This window comes from Clarias gariepinus, chromosome 3 (genome assembly GCF_024256425.1).
Source record: "Clarias gariepinus isolate MV-2021 ecotype Netherlands chromosome 3, CGAR_prim_01v2, whole genome shotgun sequence".
NCBI classification, from domain to species: Eukaryota; Metazoa; Chordata; class Actinopteri; order Siluriformes; family Clariidae; genus Clarias; species Clarias gariepinus.
The window spans coordinates 37183634-37205169 of NC_071102.1; the positions used below are offsets into that span (position 1 = coordinate 37183634).

The 21536-nt window shown below is 37.1% G+C and overlaps 2 protein-coding genes across 2 annotated transcripts; both read right to left on the bottom strand.

Moving 5' to 3' along the window:
- Window positions 1-1395: 1395 nt before the first annotated feature.
- LOC128519206 (keratin, type I cytoskeletal 50 kDa-like) lies at window positions 1396-4750 on the bottom strand. The gene is made up of 8 exons (XM_053492837.1): window positions 4074-4750; window positions 3854-3936; window positions 3606-3762; window positions 3184-3345; window positions 2820-2945; window positions 2562-2636; window positions 1876-2024; window positions 1396-1567 (listed from the first exon to the last, which is right to left on the bottom strand). Exons 1-8 carry the CDS (start codon window positions 4698-4700, stop codon window positions 1453-1455), a joined length of 1494 nt encoding a protein of 497 aa, XP_053348812.1. The 5' UTR covers window positions 4701-4750; the 3' UTR covers window positions 1396-1452.
- An 11520-nt stretch (window positions 4751-16270) lies between these two features.
- Window positions 16271-18950, bottom strand: LOC128519063 (keratin, type I cytoskeletal 13-like). Its single transcript, XM_053492639.1, has 8 exons — window positions 18421-18950; window positions 18131-18213; window positions 17867-18023; window positions 17592-17753; window positions 17224-17349; window positions 17013-17087; window positions 16580-16728; window positions 16271-16469 (listed from the first exon to the last, which is right to left on the bottom strand). The coding sequence occupies exons 1-8, from the start codon at window positions 18922-18924 to the stop codon at window positions 16355-16357; spliced, it is 1371 nt and encodes a 456-aa protein (XP_053348614.1). The 5' UTR covers window positions 18925-18950; the 3' UTR covers window positions 16271-16354.
- Between the last annotated feature and the right edge of the window lie 2586 nt (window positions 18951-21536).

Here is a 21536-nt window from a genome sequence, read left to right on the forward strand (position 1 = left end):
TAGTTTTTTTTTTTTTTTGTTGCTCATAGCATTGCACTAATAACTTCTGGTCAGTTCTTACATCACTCTGTGTATTCTGCCTATATGTCTGCGTGTAATCACATCTACACCCTGACTTTGTGTAACTGTTTTTAGTGCTGTTGAACATCTGTCTGCCTGCCTGCCTACCTGCCTGCCTGTCTCTATGCAGTGATGAGGCCTAAATCCTGAGTGATACATTTGCAATGTTATTCCTATGTATATATGAACAAAGCCGCTGTAAACAAATTGAAGTTTTGCTAAAGAGAATAGTGAAATGCCTCAAGTCTCTTAAATTCTAAGTGTATGTCTGATATAGTTTGCATCACTGTTAATTATATATTGTTTATTATGGTATATATTGCTTGGTCCTACATGAACTGCTATTTCACAGAACCTATGCTGGCTTAAAGCACTGAGATTTCCTGCTATGTCCGGTGCGCTGCCCACTACTGCCATTACGCCTTGCTAATTCTATGTGTCTCATTACAGATTATCCTATAACCAGAGCTCTTTCACGTTTTTCAGCTAGAACAAAAACCTATTAGAGACGTGGGGTGCTGAGAAGGTACCAGTCTAAGCGTTAGTTTCGGCTGAGCCATGCTGCAGAGTCATCACCCACTTACTCCACTGTGAGGGTTCTAATGCCAGAGATGGGGGATTGCTAACTCCGTCTAGGGCATCCAGACTTTGACCTACATAAATAACCCTGTTTGTTGATATTATGGTTTTCTGATCATGCCTTGCTATCTGGATTTTGAACATTCGATTTGTATGTAATATTTTGTTTGCTGATCACATGGCAATTTGCTTATCTTTTTGGTTAAGATACTTGCTCAGGATTTGGCACAGTTTACCCTGCACCTGCATGTTTTCATGTGCAGTGTTAGACATGTAAATGGAAATGATGCATATTCCTCACAGTGTACTAATGCTTGTTTATTTTTTTCCTGTATATATACTGTAGGTTGGCAAGGTTGGATGGAGTGATGTGATGTGGTCAGGCCTCTATGTAGTAATCATCTAAAACTGTGAAACTGTGATGTCTGTAACTGTAACATTTGACTTTGCTATTAAACTGACCAATAACAGTGTAAAACTATAATTTTGAAGTATATTTATGTCTATTTATTATGTCAATTTCATGGTGGAAATAAATAGATTCTGAATAAATTCTGTCTTGGTACTGCAGTTAATAGAAACCCAGACTATAGACGCAGACTTAACACGCCTTAAAAGTCAGCTTTATTACTGATATCTATTAGGTGTACATTTATTTATGTTTTCAGTCGTTAATTGTTGTTATGGATTGATTTTACATGTTATGATTTTTTGGTGTGTGTGTGCATGTGTGTAACACAGTAAACACAAACAATTATTGTGACTGAACTCTTTATTTCTGGGCTGAACAGCTCATTCAAATGCTTTGTGTCATCATGGTTTTTCACTAGCTGAAGCGTCCTTTCCATCATCCTTCTTTTCTGCTTTTGTGCCAGCCTCAGCTTTTTCTGAAAGGACGTCAGAAAAGATGCCCAGAGGAGGGATGAGACTGGTGAGAGTGAGAAGGACAACAATGATGTTAGATTTATCTTTTGGGAACATGCTCATGCACTGGGTTATTTACCATTCTAGCTCAGTGGGAAATGCTGTGTTTGAGGTAAACCTAAAAATTGTGTTTGTTCTTGATTTTTTTTTTTTATTTTATAAATTTTGCATGTGGAACTTGATATAATGTGAAATTATGTTACCTTAACCTGCTGGAAATGAAGCATAAATATTACCAGCTCTGATCTATCAGACAGATTGAAGTTGGACAGAAGGAAGATCTCAGTTAGACTTGACTCTGATGTTACTCACAGGTCTTTGGCCCCTGAGTCCAGCAGTCTCCGGTAGTCACCAATCTCTAGCTCCAATCTGGTCTTGATGTCCAACAGCGTTTGATAATCACGACCTTGACGCTCAAGATCAGCGCGAAGCTGCAGCAGCTGTTCCTCAAGACTCACCACCTTTGTTTTGAGAATTATACATATTAAACATATGAATTAATTACACATTTTTTTCATATTACTGCACTGCAACCAGACATAAAAGCATTGACCAGCAGGCACTTCAAGTTATGAAGTCAATAGCAGGAGCACAGCAGAACAATGCAATGCCAACCCCTACTGAACAGGAATGAGGATTAGGTGCTCAGAATGGAAGCCCTCTTGGTAAACAACATCACAGAGACAGCATCTAGTAACTAATAAAGTGTATATCGCTGTCCATTAACATCATAAAGACTAAGTGGCTGGAGGACTGGCACTCTTCCTAAGGTTTGTTTCAAAGTAGCTTATAAAATGTTTGATGTTTAAAAAACACTGTAACGCTTCAGACAACAGACTGAGAAAGAGAAATGCAGACCAATGTCTTTTTTTTCAAACGTCATGAAGTATAAAAGATTCTTCATATATTTGTCATTTACCTTAATTAATCATTTGCCATACAATTCATGTTACTGTAGAAATGTTAAATGTTATCACATCAGTGTTATCCAGCCTCACCTGCACTTGGAATCCTGACAACTGTGCAGAGAAGAAAGCCTGTTTCTCCATCAGTTTTATTCCCAAGGATGCTTTCTAAAGTGAAACAAAATGGTGAGCTTGTAGTAAATATTCATGGTGTACATGAACATACATATGCAGTCTTTTTTGTCCATGCACTCCATTACACAATAAACAACCTCTCAGTCAACACTGGCTATATTACAAGACTATAGTGTAACCAGCCAATATTTAAAAGCACTGATGTGTAAACCTTACCACAGCCATAACAGACTGGAGCTCGAGTTCCAGGCTCTGCACTTTGGTCTTTTCTGTGGTCATTTCTGTTTTGGATGTGCCTATAACCTCTGTGGTGGTAATAACCTCCTGTTTCAGAGTCTCCAACTGTAGATAGAAAAAAAATATTAGTTATAGTTCATTTGTTAAAGTTAAAGTTGGTCCCAGATTTCCTCATGGACAGAGCAGGCTTTGCCGTAGTTGTAAATTTTAACCCCTGCTCTGTCAAAAGGCCACATCATGGATCAGAGCTGTGCTTGAATTGGATACAAGTTTATAAATAACACTTATCACTAATTTTTAGTTTTTTAGCTCTATTAAAATGCTATGAGTAGTTTGAACCCACCTTGCCCTTGAACCAGGACTCGAGCTCTCTCCGGCCCTTAGCAGCGACGGCCTCATAGTGATCACGGATGTCTTCCAGCATGGAGGTGAGATTCTGCTGTGGTGCAGCCTCCACCTCCACATGAATCTGTCCACTCATCTGGCTGCGTGTACTCACCATTTCCTTAGAAGATTGAAGAAGAAGGTTAAGTTGCTATGCTTAATAAATTAGTAATGCATGAAGGTGATTATATAAATCCATAAATATTAGTGATTGTTCTTGTAAAATATTAGATCTACACCTGTACCTTTTATTTAAGATGTAAAAAGCAGTAAAAAACAACTCAATCATTTAGTGTTTGTACTTCTTTCACATACAAAATTTGCCTTATTACATTTCCTTGACAGATACAAGTTCACTTTTTTATTGTATAGCTTTATCACCTCCTCATGGTTCTTTTTGAGGAAGACCACTTCATCCTTCAGTGTGTCAATTTGCAAGGTGAGCTCAGACTTGCCCAGGTTGATATCTTCTAGCAGCCTCTTCAGCCCAGAGATATCGGCCTCAACTGACTGACGAAGGGCCAACTCATGCTCATACCTATGTAGAGACATTGTATGCTAACCAACTGTAAAAGAATACATAATTTTTCTCATTTAGAAAATATATATTATGTGATAAGAGGTCTTACTTAATCCTAAAGTCATCAGCAGCCAAGGTGGCATTGTCCAAGTTGAGTTGGACCACACCTTTCTTCTGGATGGCATCCCGAATCTTAAAACAATCAACTTAAGATATTAATTGAAACCCTGTGCAATGTACCCAGTCAAGATAAATAATATAGGTAAATGCATAAATACTTCTAAATTAATATAAACTGCAGATAATTAAATGAAATTTAAATGACTTACTTTGTCCTGGAGCTCGTTGATAGTAGTCAAGGAGTCAGAGTAGTCCCGTTCAGTAGGTGAGGTTCTGCTCTCCACAAATTGACTGATCTTCAGCTCAAGCTCTGCATTGGTCTTTTCTAAAATGCGCACCTTTTTCAGGTAGGATGCCAAACGGTCATTAAGGACCCTCAGGGTAAACTTTTCATTTCCCAGGATGCCAGCATCTTGTCCACCAGTGACACCAGCAAACCCACCTCCAGCTTTAAAACTAGCACCACTTCTAAACCCAGCACTTCCAAATCCACCACCAAAACTTGCGGAAGAGCTTGAACCTAGAACTGCAGCAGAGCCTGATCCAATACCTGAACTAAGACCTACACCAAGACCTGACCCAATACCTACACCAAGACCTGACCCAAGACCTATACCAATACCTGAACCAAGACCAACATTGGTGCCGTAGCCTCCACCAACAACTTGTCTAGATGAACCAATAAACAGTGGCCGAGAGGCTTGAGAGATGCGAACCCCACAACCTCCTGCTCCACCATGGGCGCTTCCACCCCAAAAGCCTCGGACCCCTCCTCCTTCACCACGACTATGAGACACAGATCGTGATGCAAAGCATTTTGATGTGTAGCTGGTCATGTTGATGGAGGCTTTTCGGTCTAACTCTAGAGACTGAGTGAAGACTATAAGTTCAGCTGGCTTTTATACCCTGGATGAATCTTCAAACTGCAGATAAACAGTTGAGGTTCCCATGAATTTGATAAATGAGTGACATGTAACGTACCAACGTGCCTTAAAGGTAGAATTTTAAAGATTATGTGATTGGAAGCCACTCTGTCACGGGCATGTGTGGCACCACTTCACACTCCTACAGGGGAATTAGTTTTGAATACAAATTCCTTTAGGTTAGCTCCCAAGGTAGAAAAAATTTTTTTGATCTTCCCAATGGAGCAAACTTACTTGCTTTATAGTTTAAAAAGAAAGACAGATCACAGCGATGCAAATGTGTGAAATTTGCATCTCTCTGCTACAACTTGTGCCAATCTGTTCTTCAACAGAGGCATTTACATTGTTTATTAGAGAATAGTGTGCAGACATATTAGAAGATCTGAATTGATCTACACACATTTTACATAGGGATAAGTCTGATGTATTCTCACTCCATAACTACTTTTGGGATTATTGAAATATATATATCGAAATATCTATCAAAATATAGATCGATTATGTGTTGTATTTAACAATGTCCACTGAATGTTTAATTAGCTGATGATGCCTAATAAACATCAACATACATCTATCACATAGCAGAAAGCTTTGGAAGTACAGCAAAAGAATAGCACAAGAGCATGAAGTTTAATCATCACGTAGTAGAAAATGTTGGAAGCTTAGCATGAAGGGCAGAGAGTCCTTTTAAATGTTAAATGTCTTGTCTTTAGTCTTGCAGGTCATGAATCCTTACAAGGTCTTTATAACATCATAAAAATGTTAATTATTAGATTCCGAACGTGAAGTCTGGGTTTTGTTTGCTCAGTAGGTTCAATTTAACAAAAATAACACCTAGTAGTAGACATTTTGACAAACAGCTTTACAAAAATCTCTATATTTTAGATATGTTTTATATATTTATACTTTAAGATATATCACTTACTCACTCTCACTCATCGTCTATACCGCTTTATCCTGTATTCAGGGTCACTGGGACCTGGAGCCTATTCCAGGAGGGTTAGGGCACGATGCGGAGTGCCAATCCATCGCAGGGCACACACACACAAACACACACTCACACGCTCATTCACACACGACAGGCAATTTGAGAACACCAATTAACCTAACCTACATGTCTTTGGATTGTGGGAGGAAACTGGAGTACCCGGAGGAAACCCACCAAGCACGGGGAGAACACGCAAACTCCATGCACACAGAGACGGGAAACAAGTCTGGCCGGGAATCAAACCCAGACATTTTTATATATATAATTTTTTTAATTTATAAAATTATCCCTAATGAGCCAGCCTTATTGTTTATTAATATCCTTATGGTTACTTTACCCTTCTTAAGTTTCTCTTATCAACCAGAAAGTAACATCTACATAAAAGCTAGGTGTGATGGTGGGGTTTTGCCTGGTGTATAGTAACAACACACTCCTTGGATGACTGCCAGCATCGTGCATCACTATTTTATGCTGAATGAGTGCTGCAGCAGCTGCTTATGTCTTTCTGTATTTAACCTGCATACACAAAAGCAGAAAACAACACTCCCTGCAACACCTGTCAGTTTCGTGCTTACTCCACCTTGCTCATAGGCTGATTAAGCCTGTCACCTTTTAGCTTGCCACTGTCATTGTCTCAGCTCCAAATTTCTGGCTGGGCACTCTGAACACCAACCTGCACCAACCTGAAGAATCACTGCACCAACGCACCTGCACTCTCTCATGCTCTTCTTCCTATTTATCTTTTACTATTCAGAATTAATTATAAAGAAAAACAAAATAGTTTTGTTACTCAGAACTCTAGGGTCTGTATCTCTGTATCTGGTTGACATGTCCCAACCTTGGCCTTATCCAAAAGTCATTACTGGTTGACTGCACCCTGCACTCATTCCTGCACCCCTGGTTGCCCCACATTTCTGGACTTGCTTGATTTAGGTAGTATAAATACACTAGCAGTCCTACAGTACAGTCTTACCCCCAGGTGTAAAAGCCTGTGACAGGTTACTGTTGGCATGCATTCATAGCAATATTCTGGAGGGTCCTGTTACCAAAGAACAGGTGGGTAACCAAGGCGCTTGATGCTTGACTGGGGCTACCTATGTCATAACAAGGACCTGGCCTGATTGTGACCTGCCAGGCCAAAACAGAAAAATAAATTAAGGATATTCCACCAGATTCCTCCTGAGGAGAATGTAAACCAGATACTCTGCTTAATCCTCTTTCACATGTGTTTCACCAGGAAAGCAAATAAGCCAGCCTCATCTTGGGAGCAGAAGGAAGATGACAGGTTCAAGCACTGTTGGGGCGGATAATAGATGAAAAGGCTCAAAACATTGGAACAATTTTTCTCACTCATTACTTCAGCATCTATGTCTGTACTGATGCCTGCCTACTGCTATGTCTACACAGTAGTGAAGACTATTCAGCAGATCATTGCCCAGAACATCATTCTGCCTTTTGCTGGCTTACTTACTTTTTCTATAGATTTATGCTATGACTTTTCAGTCGTTTATGCAACAGTAGCTCCTCTGGGGAATCACTAACCACACACAACTGAGCACTGGGTGCCTAGGAACCTCTTCACAAGACTGTCTGTTTTGCAACAATCTTGAACTCCAAAAATTTGGCAGAGTCTGGGTTGGCCAACTTTATTACTCATCTTGTAAAGTGTTGTGTAATAATACTTATCCAAAACTTACTATTTCAATTACACACAAGTTCTAATAAAGAAGGTAGAACAGTCATAATAAAGGGCCCATTGTTTGGAGAGGAGAATGTTATAGCAAATATATATGCCCCAAGTATACATATTGAAGGTTATTTTGCTCCGGTTTATAATAAAATAACTCATCTAGACTGTAACAATGTAATTCTAGGGGGTGAATTTAATTGGTACCTTAACCCAGATATGGATAAATCACCTGCAGTTAACATCAAGCCTCTAAAACTGCTAATATTGTTAAAACTTCACATCAGGAGCTTGGTTAAAATCCCACTATTAAGAGTTACACACTATATTCCCACCCTATCAAACTGTTTCACGTATAGATTAAATATTCTTTTCAAATTAGATGATAAGTTTAGTTAAGAAATCTATTATAGGCTCGATACCTCTAATTACTTGCACCTGTAACTGTTACTATGTTGCCGCCTCAACCCTAATTATTAGTCATGGATATAAAAAAATTAATTCCTTCCAGCTTCTAGATAGGAAATTTGTGAATTATCTGAAAAAGCAGATATATTTTCAATGTAATAATACAAATGGAATAGATCCTTGAACAATATGGGAAGCTTACAAGGCTTTTCTGAGAGGAATGATAATTGCCTACACTAGTAAAAAGAAAAAAGGAATTATTATTCGAACAAGTAAAACTAGAAAATAGAATCGTCACAATAGAAAAAATAATTTTACTCTTCAAAATCAGGCCAACACCTTCTTCCAATTTTCCCTTGTTCCAACTCCATTTTTTGAAATTGATAACAAACCCAACCAGCTACTTGCTAGATTCATTTAAAAGATGTCCATAAAGGGATACATTTCCGCAATTAAAGATTACTCAGGATGCAGAACAACAGAATGATAAAATAAGTAAGATGTTTAGACAATATTACAAAAAAATTTACATAGTTTAAAAACAAATACACAAAGTAAATCTGAAAATATCTTTTTAAAAGATCTTTGCATTCCTACAATAAATAATAAGCAACTCCTCTTTTTACCCTGTTGGAAATTAAAAATGCAATATCTTAAGGGACTGATTGGTACACCATTGAAATTTTTAAGATTATGAATGATAAAATAAGTCCATATCTCTCGAAAGCTATAAACGCATTATTTCCGGCATCCAAACATCGTAATCATATGAATGTAGCTACAGTAATATTACCCTAAAAAGATCCAGAGGAATGCAGGATTAATGTGGGATTATACAGGATATATAATCTATTCCCTAAGGACGTTTTCATGTCATTTGATGAGTCACATGCAAGGCGTTATATCTTCCCCCCAAAAATGTTATAAATACCTGAAGATAAAATATTTTGTTTATACTAGACATGGCAGTCTCACCCGTAATAGCTCAGATTTCTTTTTTACTCTACTCAAGCATTTAATTTACAAATTTTATGATCAACAATTATAAAGCAGATAACCTGATTTTGTTACAGAAGACATTGGGTAAGAATGTAAAATGTGATGCTGACAAAATTGTCTGGGAAAATTTTATTACACTAACCTTAAATATCACAGTCTGAAATAAATTTAGGAAAATGCCATTTGATATTGAACTTTGAACTTATATTTCTTTAAATAAATATCGCAAAATAAATAATACTGTATCACCCCAATGTCCCAATGGCAATAACAGTATCAACATTTTCTTTCATTGTTGGTGTGGTGTTTGGAATGTTGTTTTTGATAATCTAACGTTAATATATACTGTAAACAGAAGGTTACAGCATGCCCATTAATGTGCCTGCAGTCCTCGTTTTTTGAAACATTCAGATGTCATTAAACCTTTGCTGATGTTGGGGAGAAAATTAATCATGAATAAATAGGTCGTGATAGAACCCCTTCCTAACCGAGGACTGGAGAATCTTGGTTAAATATACTATACTTATAAAAAAGATTGGATATATATTGATAGGTAAATATAAACAATTTCAGAAGATATGTATAACTCCTTTGAATTGTCTTGGCATTGAATATAATTTTTAAGTAACCTTAACTGTCTACTTGACCGTACTTTAACATTATTTTAAATTAGAACCCCACTGATTTTGTTTGTTTGTTTTTACTATTTTTTAAAGATTGTACATTGTTAATTCTTCATCTATTATTATGTTTGTATTTTAATACAAAATATATATATAAAAAAACAGGGTTTTTGAGTAAGTGTTACCATCAATAAAGATGTTTGTTCTTTTAATTAGCCTTCACACTGCCAAATGTAGCAGCCACACCCTGAACCCTAGGCTAAATTCCAAACTACAAACTGAATATGCAAGTTAATTGTAAATAAAAAAAAAATTAATATACGAACAAATCAGCCTCAAAATAAAAAATAATAACTGCAGACTTAGTGCTACACAGTAGAACACAGTAATTGACCATATTTTGAGCAGTAAATATGATAAATTTGGTACAGTATATGATTACACTAATCAAATGTAACATAAAAACCACTGGCTTGTTAAATTTACATGTTCCCAAAGTTCATGTGTTGGACATGTAAGGTACAATTTTTAATGATGACAGGCCCTTATTATGACTGTTCTACCTTCTTTATCAGAATTTGTTTGTAATTGAAATGGTAAGTTTTTTGTGGATCAGTATTATTACGGCACACTTTTTCGTGAAAAAAACTAAAAAAAAGTTGGCCGACCCAATCTCTGACAAATTTTTGGTGTTCAAGGTTGTTCAAATGTTTTTTTTTGTCCCCTTCAGTTTAACATGTTGACCCTCTTTACATTTTAAGGAAGTATCTGTATGTTGGAGTTATAGGCATTACTCATTATTGATTAAATTACCAGTTAAATGTGTATGCATTAACTGTGTTAAAATGCACATACAATGAAATCTTTGAGAGCAGGCTGAGCCTTGAGCAAAGAGAGAAAATGGATCTTTAACCTCTCTAATTTGCTTTTGCTTTACACGCACGCTGTACACACACGCATACAGACACAAAATAAAATGTGTTTTACGCACACACAGGTGGTCACGGTGTTATAGTAAACAGTACACGCATGAATGGATGTTAATTATACCAGCAAGAGATGCGCAGTAAGACCCAGCAGGGGAGATAATTAGCCACAATTACGCAATGCAAGAGAGAAAAACCGTTGGCTCAGTTGTGATCATGTGACGCTTGGCGGCAAAACAAGAAGCGCATGTATGATGCATGATACTTGGTACTCGTAAACCAAGACTTGTTAGTTTTTCAAGTCAAAATGTATTAAAAATCTTTGCTCGTCTTGCGGAACACTCGCAAATCGCATTACTCGCAATCCGGGGTTTCACTGTACTGTAAAAAGTAAGTAAAAAGCAAAACAGTAAATGAGTAAGAAAGTAAACCACAAGTGTTTGAAACACAAAAAATAACAAAACCAAGAAATCTGTGTAAAAACAAAACTGTGCAATTTTCTCCACCCTAAATATAAACAAGAACACAGTATAGAAACATAAATAGGATAGAAACATAAAAAATGGCACATTTGTGAACCTCTCATATTTGCCGACTGATCCTCTAAAAAAAAAAAAAAAACGAAAAGAGAGCGGTAATTGAAAGAGGGAGTCTCATGTTCATAATTTTGTGGCACAAAAGTTTTTTTCTATCGTGTCATAAATTAAAGTTATTGTGCCAACAGAGATCCAAGCCAAACAGGTTAGTATTTATCACAGTCGACCTATTCATTAATTACAAACTGAAATATAATTTAACATGTTTTGTACATCACGAGTACCAGCCAGGGAATGTTATAATTGTTGAGTCGATTCCAAGAAGACGTTCACCTCTGCAGTCATAGACAAGTGTTGTCCTTACTGGCTGGGTTGAACTCTCTTATAGTGGTAGGATAAATGAAGGCATATTTGAATCCTGCTTCACGCAATCTTGATCGGGCCTCTCTTTTTCTTTTACTTATCCTTGAGGTCAGATATTTTCTGCTCGGCCTCTATAATTGTCTTGATCATATCACAATACAGTTGACCCAATTTCTTAATAGTGCAGCAAGTTGGTTGTCGCCATCTTGCTCAACGTTAGCGCTTTAATTCTGGTATGTATTTATTCTAACATGTTTGTTAGTTGAATTTGTTTGGGACCACAAGGTGTTGAGGGACATCGTATTTACTTAATTCTTAGTTCTAAGCACTTTTTGAACAATTAGAATGACTGTTTTGTAAAAAGTTCAACTATATGGCAACGAGCTCGGTCAGACACTTCCTTCCACTCTCAAAGCTTCACGTGACCCCCTCACATCTGTAGCTGTGTGCATTAGTTATTGCATATCACCTGCTTCTACCCATTGACCAAACTGGCCCGCTGACCCAAAACTAGCCAATGGCCTCATTCTTAAGTTCAAATGAACATACTGTCTAACTATTAATGCATAATATTGCCAAAAGTATGCAGGACACTTGTTTTTTTCCACTCCAACCATAACACACAATGACTTCATGGAGCTAGCTTTTTGCATAGTGAAAATGTATTTATTTTTTTCCTTAGTTCCAGGAAATTAGTTCCTATATTATTTTAATTCAACAGTCATGGACATTCTTGACAACTGTATGCCTCTAAATTTGTGACAGCAGTACAGGTTTGATAGGCAGATGTCCACATAAATTTGCAAATATATTATAAGTAGATGAAAGATGGTAAATACACTCAACAAAAATATAAATGCAACACCTTTGTTTCTGCTTCGATTTTTCATGAGATGGACTTAAAGATCTAAAATTCATTCCAGATACACAATATTACCATTTCTCTCAAACATTGTTCACATATCAGTGGCCTTTTATTGTGGGCAGTATAAGGTACACCTGTCCACTACTCATGATGTCAGATCAGCATCTTGATGTGGCACACCTGTGAGGTGGGATGGATTATCTCAGCAAAGCAGAAGTGCTCACTATCACACATTTAGACTGATTTAAGAAACAATGTTTGAGAGAAATGGTATTTGTGTAAAAATAAAAGCAGTAATGGAATAAAAAGCAATACTCTTATGCATATATTTTCAAAACATTTAGCATGACTTTTATTACAGTAATTTGATTAAAGTGTCGATTTAAGAGCCATAACTGCACTATTGGGCGACACGGTGGTGTAGTGGTTAGCACTGTCGCCTTGCACCTGCATGTCCTCTCTGTGCTTGGTGGGGTTTGCCCGTAGTTTGTGTATGTGTGTGTGCCCTGCAAACAATTGGCACCCTGTCCAGGGTGTACCCTGTCTTGTGCCCTAAGCCTCCTAGGATAGGCTCCAGGTCCCCGCGATCATGAATACAGGATAAAGCGTTATGAAAGATGAGTGAGTGAACTGCACTATCCAGTATGGCCTAGAAAGGGTAAGTTTCCTTTTTTGTCTGGTTGCTTTTAAGATTTCTTCCTCATGCCATCTCAGGGAGTATTCCTACCACAGTTGCTCTGACTTGCTCATTAGAGATCTCAATCTAAATCAGAACTTCTATAAAGTTGCTTTGTGATAATGCCCATGGTGAAAAGCACTGAATAAATATAGTTTGATCCACACAGATATGCTACTCTTAAATTTTTTTCATTTATTATTGAACAAGAATGGAATTTGTCTATGTTAAATAATAATTCTTTATGTTTGAGGAACTTGACACTTCCTGAATTACTGTTTACATCAGCTCTGAACTGCAACTTTTAGAAATCGCAGTGAACTACAGTTTTAATCACACACACACCTTCAAACTTTGCATGCTTGCGATTATTCTATTTTCCTATTCTCCTATTCTATTCTTGCACTTCTGTGTGGGAACTGTACACACAATCGTTGGGAACTTGTATACACATTATGGGAACTTGGCAGAAATTATTGCCACATAGTACTGACCTTGCCTCAAGCCAAGCCATTTCCACATGGGGCTTTAAAGGAGCTCCTGGGAGGCCAGCGTTTCAGACATGAATAATTTAAACATTTTAAAAAACACAAACAAAGAGGTTTTGAAAGTAATTTCCTGAGTGATTACAAAGTATGTAGGTATCATGTCCATGTGGTACTGCACGGTCTTAGAAAATCAGTGGAAAGAAAAGAGAGTGAGGAGTAAAGGGAAATGAAGAAAAAGATTCCTAGGAAATGTAGCACCATCTAGGGGAAACATAATCGCAAGTGTTTTTTTTTTTTTTCCCATTGTGCTGTTTTGTGGCTTTTTGACTTGTACAGCATTTTGACCAGCTGGAAGTTTTAACATGAGATTATCACTTTATTTAGCAATATGGACAGATTTTAGATTTCCACAATGAAGGAGCCTTACATTTAAATCTGACATAAAAGTACATTTTACCGAGAAAATAGAAATAACAATTCGATAGTTGTTATATTAACATATACTCTCCTGCTAAACATTACCGCAACCACATCATCACGTTTGCTAAAACTTCCCCATTCAAATTTACTTTTGACAGCATGTTTTCAAGTCTCTATGAATTAGTTAGAATTAGTTGTTACTAGAAACAATGACATACAATATATTGTAAATCTCAGGGTGAACGACAGAGAAAATGAATGAACACCTTTTACAAAGTCAAAATATTGTAAAAATCTTTGTTTGTTGTCTAAGAAATAACTTTAGGAGGAAAAAAGGTGACGGCTATTGTTACAGCTTCAGCTCCAGGTTTATTATTTTTATTATTATTATTATTTACTGATATTGGATAAATCATCAATAATATGATAAACAGAATGATGTATACTGTATGACAGTTTTTATTTTTGCCATCATCTCATATGTGCTCTTCAGGGCTCCAGGTTCAGCACTTTTCCCCAGTCTGATTTATCACAAGCTCAGATTAGATTTAATGCAATACCAAGAATGAACACTCTGCAAGAACACTAGATGGTGGTAAGCGAACATCATTTAAGCAACAAGCAGGGACGTGTTACTGTTGTAATGATTCATTTAGGTTAAATATCACAATGCACTTTGAAAACAATGTCATCATGTACGAGTGTTAAAAACCTATACACACAATTTGGATCCATCATTATGTATATTAAAGCTTAAAGAAAAACAACCTTAGCAACAAGGTTGTTACCCAGTTCTTTAAATTCTCTTCGACCTCAAACTCTACATAAAACCCAGCATGCTCCTGTACATCTGTATGCTGCTTTGTCATTTTGACTGACCAGATGCCCAGCTCTACTCATGATTAAGTTCTGAAGATTTTTTCTAACCTTGTTATTGTCATACAATGTAGAATAGAGATTTTCAGTTGCATCATGTCACTACTTTAAGTCCCACAGGGATTCGTATCATTCTTCTTCATCTTTCTCTTCTTCATTAATACTAAATCTCAATTCTCAGTGATCAGCTCTTACAGTTTATTATGTATGTCAGTTTTCTGTTTCCATTCACCTCAAGCTGCTTTGGACTTATCTTCCTACCAATGATATCACAGTCTATCACGCACATGACTAAAGCTTTTAAGAATATCACAACAACCATCAGATTCTGCCGAATCTCTTTAAACGCTCTGGTGACATTTCACCAGGTTGAAATTTTTTTTCTTCAAAATTTCATTCCCTCAATAAAACTGACATATCATATTTTTAATCCTTTACTGAGACTGTTGTCAACTGTTCCACTGAAATATAAGGACCCTGTCCTTTTATTAATATTTTCTGTGTATTGAGTACTTCTTCCACCAATTTAGCTGTCAATCAGTGCAGGCTAGGACTTGGGTCAATTCCAGCATTGCATGCAGCTGGTCTGACGACTGAAACTGCTGCAGGTTCTTGCATGCAAATTCTACTCACATACCTTTTTTTTTTTTTTAAACTCAATCACAGTCTGTCACACAGTGGGTCTAATGTACAAATTACTCAAGGTCTTTTTTTTCTTGGGAGGAATGTAGGGAAGAGGTTAGTTAATTCATAGCTTCTAAAAAAGGTATGTGAGTAGAATTTGCATGCAAGAACCTGCAGCAGTTTCAGTCTTCAGACCGGCTGCATGCAATGCTGGAATTGACCCAAGTCCTAGCCTGCACTGACTTACAGCTAAATAACCCCTTTCACACAGGAATGCTTTTCAGCGTTCAACATGGTGTAATAGATGTTTTTTTTTATTATGGCCTGAAGAGCATTTCTGTATAAATGTTTGTTGCTAAATCTAAGCTGGATCTTCACTGCCTGTGCTCTATGTATCTCCGCAGGTTATTCAAAGACATCTGTCAAAAACGTTTATTGTGTAAGTATAGTTACTTTACAGAAAATTATTTTATAGTGAATTATGTTATAAGTGATAGCATACTTATGCTACTACACATTCTTATGTCATTATGTTCTTTATACTCTTTCATCTATGTCATTTCAGGGTCTTCATTTTAATATAACAGGATTTATTTTGTACACTGTAAGGGAGAAGAAAGGAGAAAATCTCTTATCAGAGAAGGTGCTTACAATATGACTATAGTAGCTGGAGTTTAGAGTATAAAATGATTGTGCCTTGATTAAATCAATGTTAAGCTCTAGCTCTGTTTAGACTATGTAAACAAAAAATTTCATGCATTAAAAAAAATCTCATAATACATAAATCATCATCATTTGTTCTGCCTCTAGAGAGCCTTCAGTGCAAATGCTGGCTATTTCCCAATTTAAAACAAAGTTTTATTTTTATTTTTACTTATAAAACAAAACTGTGATTATAGGGTTAGGGGTATCTCAGTGGTTAAGATGTTTACATGCAGTAAACATAAGTGTGTGTATGGGACGGATTTGTGTGTGTGACTACTTAACACAACATTCTCCATAAATTGTGATGCTTGAAATGTTTTATTTTTTGACAGACATTACTGGGGAACTATACTCCAATAAAGTCAATTCTGATTCATCTGTTTCTACTTTTTAATCGTGGTAGAGGAGGAAGAGACAACCTTCCCATCAACCACCTCTTCCACCACTGTGATGATTGCTGTTTTGGTGCTGGAGCTTTTGGCGGACGAAATCGATGTACTGTTCAAACGAAAAAAAGGAAAATTATTAGCAATCCCAGGCCTGCCATTCTGCCTCTTGTGTAATGTGCTTTGAATAGATGAGTCCAATGAATAATTAATTTAATTTACCTGCCGCTGGCCTCAGCATCCAGCAGTCTCCTGTACTCAGCAATTTCCATCTCCAGTCTGGTCTTGATGTCCAGCAGCACCTGATACTCCTGGGACTGACGCTCCAGATCACCACGAAGCTGCACCAGTTGATCCTCAAGACTGCTCACCTGGAGGCAGTGTGGTTAGGACAGGTTTAAAGCACAGCACCACCAAACTACCAGTGTTGGGTCCTTGAGGAAGGCCCTTAACAATCAACTCCTCAGATGCCTCAAAAATGTAGTTTGGAAAACATAAATAACTACGAAACTTTTATTTTATTGCTACTAACTTACTAAATGAAATTCTCTTTGTATGTGCTCTCACTTTGTGTTTGGACAAACTGAAATAATTGTTGCATTTTTTCAAAGATTTAAAATTTTCTAGAGAAAGCTTAGTAAGACACAAACTTCACCTGCATCTGGTATCCTGATAATTGCATAGCATATCGGCCTTGGGTCTCAGATAGTGTTCCCTCAAGGGAGGCTTTCTGTGTTGGAATAACCAGAGTGGAAATTTGCCTTATTACCACAAATTCATTTGCAGAACCTACACCACACAATCATCCAAAATTCTTGATCATTCTAATAACCTGAATGTCAAAGTGTCCAAAGTTTTTGTCTCACCATAGCCAACAGAGACTGGAGCTCAATTTCCAAAGACTGTGATGTGCTCTTCACGGTGTTCACTTCTGTTTTGGATGTGGCCAAAGTCTCAGTGCTAGCAGCAACCTCCTGTTTCAGGGTCTCAGACTGCCAACGCGAAAAAAAAATAGCTATGAGTTAGAAGAAGGCTCATTTGTGTCAGTGTAATTAGAAGAGTACTCAGTTTTGAGCCCCTGAGCAACTGAGCTCTGTGCTTGGATTAGAATCACTTTGTATAAAAATTACATTTGCTACATCCTGATCTCCTGATCTTGCTGCAAAATGTATATTTAAGTTGATAAAGGAACTTTAGCAGCAGTCTGATCATATACACTACTTTTGGAACGCACCTTTGTCTGGAACCAGCCCTCAAGCTCTTTCTGGCTCTTGGCAGCAACAGCCTCATAGTGTTCGCGAATTTCTTCCATGACCTTGGTGAGATCTTGCTGTGGTGCAGCATCAACCTCAACATTAATCTGTCCGCTCATATGGCTACGTGCAGCTAGCAGCTCCTGGAGAGACACAAGAGATGTTTGTAGGTTTATGAATTCTTCAAAACCTGAATACATCTACATGACATATTTAGGTATGTTTATCATTTTGTTCGCCTGAACAGATTTATCACCTCTTCATGATTCTTCTTGAGGAAGACCAGCTCCTCAGTCAGGGCTTCAATCTGCAGGGTGAGATCTTTCTTGGTCATGTTCAGATCATCCAGCAGCCTCTTCAGTCCAGCGATATCAGCCTCAACAGATTGACGCATAGCCAACTCATTTTCATACCTAAAGAAAAACATTGCATGTAAATTCTTACTGGTGAGAGTCTTTTGATATCTCTTTCACCTCCAGACATCTAGACTAAGGATTTCTACATCATATTAAAATCTTACTTCATCCTGAAGTCATCTGCAGCCAAGCTGGCATTGTCAATGCTAAGGTGCACTGTACCGTTCAACTGAATTGCATCCAGAATCTGAAAACATCAATTCAAAGATATAGTTTCAACAGCATATCAGCATTTGCCAGAAGTAAAGCAGTAAGAATAGTAAATACATAGTGATTTGCTAAAAAAATGAGTGTTAAGTAGTAGGTTTGGATACAGAGAAGAGGGCCTAGGGACATCTTGCAAACTTCATTCGAGAATACATTTTTCCATAAATTTGACCTGTAATTGTCTTACCTTGGCTTGGAGCTCACTGATGGAAGCCAAGGAACCAGAGTGGTCCCGTGCAGTAGGCGAGGTCTTGCTGTCCAGGAACTGGTGGATTTTGAGCTCCAGCTCAGCATTGGCCTTCTCCAGTGAGCGCACCTTCTCAAGGTAGGAGGCCAGGCGGTCATTAAGGTTTTGCATGGTGAACTTTTCATTGCCGATGATGCTGCCATCAGCATCCCCAGCACCAGCTCCAAACCCCACACCACCACCGAAGCCTGCAGCACCTCCAAATCCTGCACCAGAACCGAAGCCTCCACCAACATTGCCTCCTGCTCCACCAAAGGACAAGGACCGTGAAGCTTGGGAGATACGAACCCCAGACCCTCCTGCTCCACCATAGACACTTCCAGCACGCATTGCGCTCACCCGGCTTCCTCCTCCACCACCAAGAGAGATACGCGAGGCTCCCATGGATCCTCCGATCACAGATCCAGATGCAAAGCTGCTGCGGGCAGAGAAAGTGGTGGCCATGTTGATGGAGGCTTTTCAGTCTTACTCTGGAGAGTGACTGAGCATGAGAAGTTCAGCAGTCATTTATAGCTTGGTTAAATCCCCCCCCCCCCCCCAGACTCCAATAGATTCACAGGAATTATATGTTATGTAACCTTTCAGAGTTCATGATCATGGGGTCTTTTGATGGGTTCATGCCTTAAAGGTAGATTTTGGAGATTATTTAAAATCCTCATGATTGACAGCCACTCTCAGAAGCATGTGTGGAACCAAGTCTCTTTCCCACAGGGTTTTTTCTACGAGTTGGAATTCCTAAAGAACAGTTCTTAGCATGAAGGGATGCGATCAATATCAGGGTCATTTTCAGATCATTTTTTCAATGAAAAAACAGTTTCCTTAACAGTCATTTTACAGCAGAGAAAAAGACATCAATGCAAATAGCTTTAGAAGCTTTCACACTGCCATATTTCCACATATTGTTTTAAGCATTTTTCATCTTAATAGAAGTGCAAACGCATAACACAGATACTTTATAGACTCTTTATGTGTCTTGGTAAAGCATTTTTGCCCAGAACACTTAACAAATTACTCATTTGAATTAACTGTTGTGCTTCTATTTAACTAACTTTGAATTTTTTGTTTACAAGGGCCGCTGTTAAGATTTAACAATGTCCATAGGTAACAATCACTTAGGTGAACACTTAACCCCCCCAAAAAATTATGTGTCCTCGACTGTCAAATCTTCAAGTCTGTGATAATTGTGCAATTTAAATGCAACACTAAATTATTTAACTAAATGCTAAAACTGAAACATATATTATTATTTCTGTCCTGAATGAATTACATGATTTCTCTCCTCTCCTATATATACTTTTTGTATTAAAAAGTATTTAGTTTTAGTAGACTCTCTTGCACAATTTCTTTTGGTAACAGACAATTTAATCTTTTTTCAATCTAACATATGTGGATCCAAGCTGGATCATTTCTGTTCCCTGCTTAACATGAGCACCACCGAATTAACAATACTCAACACTCATGTTACTGTATAAAAAGAATTGATATAGAATTGTATAGATCTTTCATTACGTGGAACACCTTCTGACTAATCACAATCCAGACTTCGAACAGCAGCATGTTGTAAAGAGTTATAAAAAAGTGACAAGTCAATCACAATAATTATATTTATTGATTTTATTCACAATGTACCTGTATTTGGTTTATTCACAAAATTGTGTGTCAAAATATCAAATAACTAAAAATAAAGTATATATTTAAGTATACTGTATACATTTAAGTATTTATCTTAAACTTTCTGTGGAATTGCAGAAACACAAAGCTCAGAGTTTCACCTTGAACAAGACATGCCTACTCCAGGTGCACAAACAGCTCATATAACAGCTATGACAGGTCACATCACCACATCATTCATATATCTCCTTTTAATAAACATTCAGGAAAATGTGCCTTTAAAACATTCAGTGCCTTTAGGAATGCTCTGAGTGATAACGAGTAAAAAAAATGATTTATTTCTCTTTTTGAGCTACACAAACTCACACAGGTATGCAGCTTTTATCAGTTTTCTATAAGGCACAGAATGCTCAAGGGGAAATAAACATTTATTATTATTATTATTATTATTATTATTATTATTGCAAATTACGTATATCTTACATTGATATGTCTCATTAAAATACTTAAGCCTAGCTAACTTTAGCTAATGTGAAATGTACACTTACCATCTAAGATTTTTAGACTGTATTGTTTGGTGTCATACATTCTTCCTGCAGTTTTCACCCATATAGATTTTATTTTTTCCTCATTCCTTCACATGGTTTGTCTCATGATTTTTATTTTATTTTATGTTCTTAAACCCTGACATTTTCTTTCAACAATTTTTTATCTTGACTCATACAGTAGGCCATGACAAGTTGGCATTAGATGGTTTACAACTCTTCCACCATGAAAAACCTGCAGCAAAGCATGCTTCATGATCTGAACCAAGACCTGCACCAGACCCAGATGACACCAGATACATTGCTCAAATCTACATCTCTTCATTGACATTGGTGTCTTAGTTGTAGGCTTCCTGCCTGCCATACAGCAGGCCTGTGTTCAATACACTGGATGCATCCTTAGTGCAGGTCTCAAGCTGAGGTATAGACTGCATCAGACAGGGCATCCAGTGTAAAATCTTTGCCAAGACATATGCTTATGGTCTCCTGTGGTGACCCCTTGACAGAAGCAGCCAAAAGAACAATGGCAAATCAAATTCAAATTCAAATTTTATTTGTCACATACACAAACATACACAGTACGAAATGTAGTAAAATGCATTATACGACTGCCATTGACCCTAAAAGAGAGTTAAATTTTACAAATAAGAAATAAATATGAATAAAAGAAATACGATAGAAATTAAATTAAAAAATTAAATTAAACTAGGAAAAATAGAACTAAAAATAAAAATAGAAATGTGCTAGGAAAAAATAGAACTAAAAATTAAAATAGAAATATGATGTACAAAATAGAAATATACTGTGCAAATTGAAATATACTGTACGGTGTGTGCAAATATGCATAGAACAAAGTGTCTTAGTGCAGAGGTTATTAAAGTGTCTTTGTGCACTGGTCCA

Coding starts and splice junctions, on each gene's coding strand:
- LOC128519206 (XM_053492837.1), bottom strand. CDS start 4,700: ATGACCAGCTACACATCAAAATGCTTTGCATCACGATCTGTGTCTCAT. Junction 3,763..3,853: donor GCTGATGACTTTAGGATTAA/GTAAGACCTCTT, acceptor GTCTCTACATAG/GTATGAGCATGAGTTGGCCC. Junction 2,025..2,561: donor TGTCAGGATTCCAAGTGCAG/GTGAGGCTGGAT, acceptor CTCAAAACAAAG/GTGGTGAGTCTTGAGGAACA.
- LOC128519063 (XM_053492639.1), bottom strand. CDS start 18,924: ATGGCCACCACTTTCTCTGCCCGCAGCAGCTTTGCATCTGGATCTGTG. Junction 17,754..17,866: donor TCAAGAAGAATCATGAAGAG/GTGATAAATCTG, acceptor GTGTCTCTCCAG/GAGCTGCTAGCTGCACGTAG. Junction 17,088..17,223: donor TCCAGTCTCTGTTGGCTATG/GTGAGACAAAAA, acceptor ATTCCAACACAG/AAAGCCTCCCTTGAGGGAAC.